This window comes from Neoarthrinium moseri (genome assembly GCF_022829205.1).
Source record: "Neoarthrinium moseri strain CBS 164.80 chromosome Unknown scaffold30_Wmoseri_CBS_16480, whole genome shotgun sequence".
Classification (NCBI taxonomy): Eukaryota; Fungi; Ascomycota; class Sordariomycetes; order Amphisphaeriales; family Apiosporaceae; genus Neoarthrinium; species Neoarthrinium moseri.
In genome coordinates, this window is record NW_026055144.1 from 132775 (window position 1) to 139145 (window position 6371).

At 53.2% G+C, this 6371-nt stretch overlaps 1 protein-coding gene across 1 annotated transcript; it reads right to left on the reverse strand.

The window, feature by feature from the left end:
* Window positions 1-969: 969 nt before the first annotated feature.
* JN550_007656 (uncharacterized protein) lies at window positions 970-2043 on the reverse strand (the record flags this gene model as incomplete). The annotated part of the gene is made up of 1 exon (XM_049319530.1): window positions 970-2043. One exon carries the CDS (start codon window positions 2041-2043, stop codon window positions 970-972), a length of 1074 nt encoding a protein of 357 aa, XP_049170313.1.
* Between the last annotated feature and the right edge of the window lie 4328 nt (window positions 2044-6371).

The window sequence follows — 6371 nt, forward strand, 5'->3', positions numbered from 1 at the left end:
TGTCTCTGCATGTGTTACCAGACTCTTTTTCATGCATTGCCAACCAGACATACATAGATCATATGCTTCCTGCTTCTCTTCATTGCCTCTGGCCATGCTCACAATCAGAGTATTTTGAGAAACTTCAAATGGATGCAAAAGTGCCAGCACCACGTACTGCGAGTAATACATGCTAACATGCTGAAGAGCACAAATTTCCTGTTGATGTCTATTCTTCAGCCGTCTGAAAGTTGGGATGATTACACCTGGTTTAAGCCTAGACCCAGCACCCTTGAGGACGTAAATCGACCTAGATATCTCCGTACCGTGAACTAATGCCACATAGATATCAACGACTTGCTTGATATGATAAAGGTAATCCACGGAAGTGATTCAGAATCGTCCCCCTCTTCTGGCGAGGCGGCGAAGTGGGCGAGTCTTGGTATGGCCATATGCACGTGTGTTTGCAAGGCAATAACTCAAAAGCTCACAGCAGCCACATACACGCGGTTATGTGAACTGAGGCAGACACGCGTTTAAAAGATCGCTGCCATTATTGCAATATGTATCACCATACTCGATATGTCGAGGCTGCCACAGACTTCCCGGCGACAGTCACGGGCTTTATGTACTAAATCACATGTTTCCTCCGTTGATCCATGTACCATGGCATGCCAAGCAAACGGCATCGGTGTTGGCCTTGTGAGCGTGTTGAATTGTGCCTCAGGCGTCTTTTGTCGTGCCCTCAATGCCGTCAAGCCGGGACTCCACATCCGGCCGTCCGTGAAAGAACCAGCAATGGCCAGTATCTTCGGTAATACCTTTAGGGAAAACCGGGGAACCTGGTTGGGAGCTGGATTTCTGAAACCTAGGTACGGGCTATGGCTGACGTACGTGGTGGTCCAAAAGGGAAGGTCCCGATCGACCACCAAGACATGTGCCTCGAGACTCCTCGCCGCGAGGAAGCGGATCGTCTGCTCCTTCGTCTACTCACTGGCCGCCCAACTTGGCGCTCCAGGTGGAGATGACACCGTCAATCTCCGCCAGCAGCTGCGTCTTCCTCTCCTCGCTGCACCAGCTACCCAGCACCGCACCCGTGACAATGCTCTCCCACTCCTTCACCGTCAGGCCGAACGTGTCTTGCAGGACACAGTAGTTCTCCAGGATGTAGCCGCCGAAGTAGGCGGGGTCGTCGCTGTTTATGCTGAAGCGCACGCCCGAGTCGAGGAGCTTCCTCAGGGGGAACTCGGAGATCGACTTGATGCACTGCAGCTTCAGGTTGGACAATGGGCAGGTGGTGAGCAGGGTCTTCTGCTCTACCAGTCGCTTGATCAGCGCATCGTCCTCAAAGGACCGCAGGCCGTGATCGATTCTCTGAGCGTCGAGAAGGTCTAGTGCCTGGACGACGTAGTCGGCCGGTCCCTCCTCTCCCGCGTGGATGGTTCTCTTGATACCGGCCGCCTTCGCGGCGTCGTACAGCTCAGTCCACATCTTGGGAGGGAAGGGCGCCTCAGATGAATCCATACCCACGGCGAGAAGCGTGCCGTCTGCGAAGAAGCCACCATCCCGGGCGTGTGCAAAGGTCTTCATGGCATCAGGAAGCGGGAGATGCTTGACCAAACACATAATGAGCTCCGTGGTGATGCCGAAGTCCTTCTCCGCCCGCCTCTGGGCCGCTTTGAGACCAGTGACAACCGTCTCGAATGCCACGCCTCGCTCCGTGTGGACCTGCGCATCAAAGAACACCTCAGCGTGCCGTACGTTCTGGGAGGCCGCCTTGCTGAAATATGCGTACGCCAAGGCCTCGAAGTCTGCTGCGTCAATCAAGGCCGACATGGCGATGTAGTAGTACCCCAGGAAGTCATCCAGGTTGGCGAAGGTCAAATACCGGGCCTTCAAGGCCTCAATTGAGGCGAAAGCCGCATCTTTGTCCGCCGGCAGAGTGATGTTGTTCTTGGCTGCCAGCTCGAACAGGAGTTCGGGCTCAAAAGTGCCCTCGATATGAAGGTGGTGCTCGCATTTCGGCAGAGCAGCCAGAAATTCATGGAATTGCGACTTGCACATCTTGGACTTCCACACGCTTCGTGAGACAAGAGCTCAACAGATCTTCGAGTAGCTGAAAATCGACCTTTGCACGTAAAACCGCTAAGCTGGAGCCGTCTCACTTTTAGGTACTACAGGTTCGATACTGTTTCGCTGTACAATCTGCTTCGAAACTGTGACTACGCGTACGGAGCAAAATCAGCAAATAGGTAGATATAGGCACGAAAAGTCGTCGAGTGGATATTATGTGTCATTGAAGGGAGTCTGCTAGCTACGACGCCGTTGTGTTATCACGATCCCGGTGGCTGACGGCCAGATTACGAGCAGTGCGTTTTGTGGTGTTCGGCGCCTACCGGCGAACGCTTGCGAAGCCCCTCCGCCCGGCCAAATGTGAAATTTGGGTGCAACGGTGTCGAGGGGAATCCAGACTTGTCATGTCATGTTCGGCCTTATCCATTACCCACAACGGCCGGGGAAATTTTTTTCTTTTTCAGATGCAAACATTGAAACTCAGCACCCAGTAGGCTGTTCGCCCAACCGGTGATCAGCAATGGAGGCGAATGGAGGCGAAAAGCAACGGGATGTCGTTCCCGATGCGCCGCCGATCATTGAAAATAGGTTCGGCGCCGGACCCGAGACAAAGGGTTCAGGTGTGTAATCGGCGACAAGGAGGTGGGATATAAATAACGCCGATCAGGGTGAGATTGAACCCAGTTGTCATGCCCACAGACTGCCAGAGCAAACGTGGTCAAGCAGGCGATTCAACCTGTTCGAGATGCATCCTCATGCGGCTCTTCCAATAGGGAGTTACGGGCCTGGTGCGCAAGGCGATGAGCCCTCTGCACGTAGCTGGACAGGGCCACGAGGTTTGCTGCAGGGAGCACCCCCCACTGATGAAAGATCCCAGGGGTCGTGGACTCACTTGCGTCGTGTCGACCCTCACACATCCTGCCTGAGGTGAGTCAAACCAACCGGGGAGGCAGGGGGTCTTTTTTTCTGGATGAATGATGGATTCAATTGATGCGACCTGTTGCTATTTCTAGCGTCGCACGACAAAGTTTGGTTCCTCACGAGGGTTTTTATTTTTATGCTTCAAGCAGGCGGTTGAGGGGAAACAGGAATGACAGGAGTGACTTGCTTGACTCGGGCTTCTGTAACACGCATCGTTAGAGAGGCTGGATCTCCCTACCTAGATCAGATCTTCCCGATGGGCACGAACTTCCCGAAAAGCTTAAGACCTAAAATAGACCCGTTGGCATGTTTGATGGGCGGGAAGGATTTGTTCAGCGAACAGACGTTTGCTTAAGTCATAGTGCGTGAGTGTGTGCCGTCCAACCCGTCGTTGACCTGTGGAGTTCGCTACAGCCAGCACGCACGGTGCGCATGTAGATATGTTACTTTTCGTTTCAACCCTCGACGACGTTTGGCAACGATTCCGGTTGGCATGCGAGACAGGCCCTTCTCTTTTTGGCCCAAACCCCTGTCGCATGGTCCCTATTGTCGGATTTTGACTGTCGGATTTGACAGTCGAAGCTGGCCTAGTATAGTCTTTTACAGTTCATGCGAGCAAGGATCGCTTGCATTTTCCACCTCTCGGCGCATCGTAAATAGACAAGCTTCTCTGCAACAGAGGGGCTCTCGGCTACCGCGAGGCAGGCTCTCCATCTGATTGCGCAGGACTACACAGATGCGAATCGGAAGGCTTCGTCTCCGGGTGAAGCGACGCCGTATAGTGCAGCAGTCGTAGAGGGTGATGCAAGGTTGCTTGTCCTACACTGTTTCAAGAAACACAGTTGCATGTACCACGTGCGTGGTCGAGGTTACCACGTCGCTCCCCTACCACCGCCTCAGGTAGCACGAGCAGGGTGGATGGTCATACCACAGCACGAGTCGCACGCACATAGTCAAGGCCGAGCACGTCGTCAATTGGCATGTATAGCTGGCAGGGAGCTCAGCTTACGTTGCGCAGCCTGACGCCATGCGGCGATGCGGCTTGAGTTACAACTGCCGGGTAATCTCTCCGTGGAAGGCGTCGCAGCTAGCGACCCTACCGTGGCATGCAACGGCCAACGTTCCCCGGAGGGCAATAACGTGAAAGAACCCATGCACATGCAGCGGTGCAAGTAGTCAACGGGTGGGTAGCAATTGACGTACAGTAGGGTGAGGAGGCTCGAGAGTTACCTAGCTTGACAGGCCTGACACCGGCCGTGACAACGCCGCGGGTCGCACTCGGCATTAAGCTTGATGCAGTGGCTTCTGTGTCACCACGGCGACTACTGCGGCATTCGTCACATGGTCCCTTTGGAAAGTGCAACAGTTCTCTTACCGAGTATAAACGGCAAACATGCCATCGGCGACGGGAGAATACCTCACCTACTAAGGCGGGGTTGACATCGCTCGTTGTCTTGGCGAGTAACATCGCGCCATTGCAGACGGGACGTCCGTATCCAAGAGATTCCTGTGCGCAGAGACCGTTGCTTTGATATGTCGTGTGGCACATGTTCCGAGCCGTTCCCGAGGCATTGCGATGGCGACTGAAGCTTCTGGAGTGCCTACTTGCTGCGAATATAGTTACCAGGATGGAGAGGGTATGCACTATGCAGTCAGCCTGGTATCTGTTGAGAGTATACACGGGTCAAGCCTCATGATAGTCCTTGACGTTATCTAGGTCAGGCCATTCTATGTTTGGCGGGATGCAACCCTCTTCCCTCACATTGGAGCGGCATTGGAACTTGATTGCCTATTGTGGTAATTCGATCTTGGAAGCTCGCCTGTCTTAGTCTGAGCGTCGAGTCTGGAAAGTAATAACTCGTATGCGGGGCCGATTTGGTTTCCCCGTAGATTCGGCAATCGGGCAGGATCCAGGTGTTGTAACCGCTCGGCTCCACAGCTCCATTGGGAATTTCCGCCCCGTGTGCTGCGATGCGACTCCTAGAGTTGGCGCTATGATGTATATGACGGGGATAGGAATATTCGATTCTGAAGTTTCCCGGTTCATCGTTGGCATAAAACCTCGTTTATATGTTCAAGAAGCAAGGTCATTCATCGGCGGCTTTGTACCACCGCTCAATCCCTTGCAGATTACCGTACGTTACTTTTTCCTGGGCTCTGCGGTCAATCTCCAGTTCCAACCGCTTGGCAGGTTGACACGGCTGCGTCAGCAATATTGTGGCCTCTTTCCTAGATGCCCTGGCGGAATCGCGTAGCGTGGGGGACTTGGGCACTACTTGTTTGCTCATCTCACTACTGAGGTATCGCTCTGAGTTAGCTTTGATAGCAATCAACGAACACTTAACGGCGTTATCAAAGATAAACAAAGAAAAATTAATCTTAAAGCTGGATCGTCGGTCAGCTGCCTTGGGAACTCGGAGCGCTGCACTGCAGGCCACTGGTCGCAGCCGAAAAGGGCAAAGAACGGCTCGCTGCTGCATATTGGAATGAAGTTTTGCCAGCCACTTGGCGTACTGATAGGGGTCTCAAGAGACTGCCTCGTCATGTTTTTGGCAGGTTTGGGGTGCGCCGTCGTTGAATGCGCCTGTGGCTTTCATCTGGAGGCTCCCGACGCAGCTCACCCCAGTCCTAGCGATAGCTGGAAGCTAGGCAACCCCTGATCGAGGAAGCAACCGGCCGAGCGCATAGAACGTGCAGAGAGCCGTCGATACAACCTCGATTTCGTGCAAGGTTCCTTCCCAGCGTCCTTGAATACTGGCCAGCGGCATTAGCCATGGCTTCGAGAAGAGTGGTATTCTAATCCTTGATCAGATGCTCAGGTGCGTTACCGCCCGCCGCATGTTGATCTCGACTAGTCTCGTAGGACCATAATGCGTAGGTATGCGTCAGGCGGCGAGTCGAATACAGTGTTCACAGGCGGAAGATTCCGATTGAGAACATTGATTGCTTTGTGGGTCTTAACTATATTGATTTTGCACGTGTAAATCAAGGCAACACGGCATCGAATAATATGTCTGAATCCGTAATCGCCTAGTTGGTGCCAGGTATCAAATCTCAGGGCATCTTGTTCAAGAGGAGGTGTTCTTGGATGCGCACTGTCTACCATGGATGTAAGCTGATATGTAGGTCATCGTCGTTCACTACTTTCGGGGGGGTGACTTCACCATGCCTTGCTGGTGTGTCTACACAGTTTGTCAAAGTTTGGCATATATGGTTCGTGCATTGCATTGCATTCCATTGCATATACGCATTGCAAAAAAGATCTGGAGCAAACCAGTCGTTCCTCCTTACGTGCGCCAGTACTTGCTATCCTCAGTATCGCCTGGTTGGTTGAGACTTACCGCCAGATCACCTTGACCGGAACAAGCCGAGAATGTTAATTAACGCGCCAGCCGTCC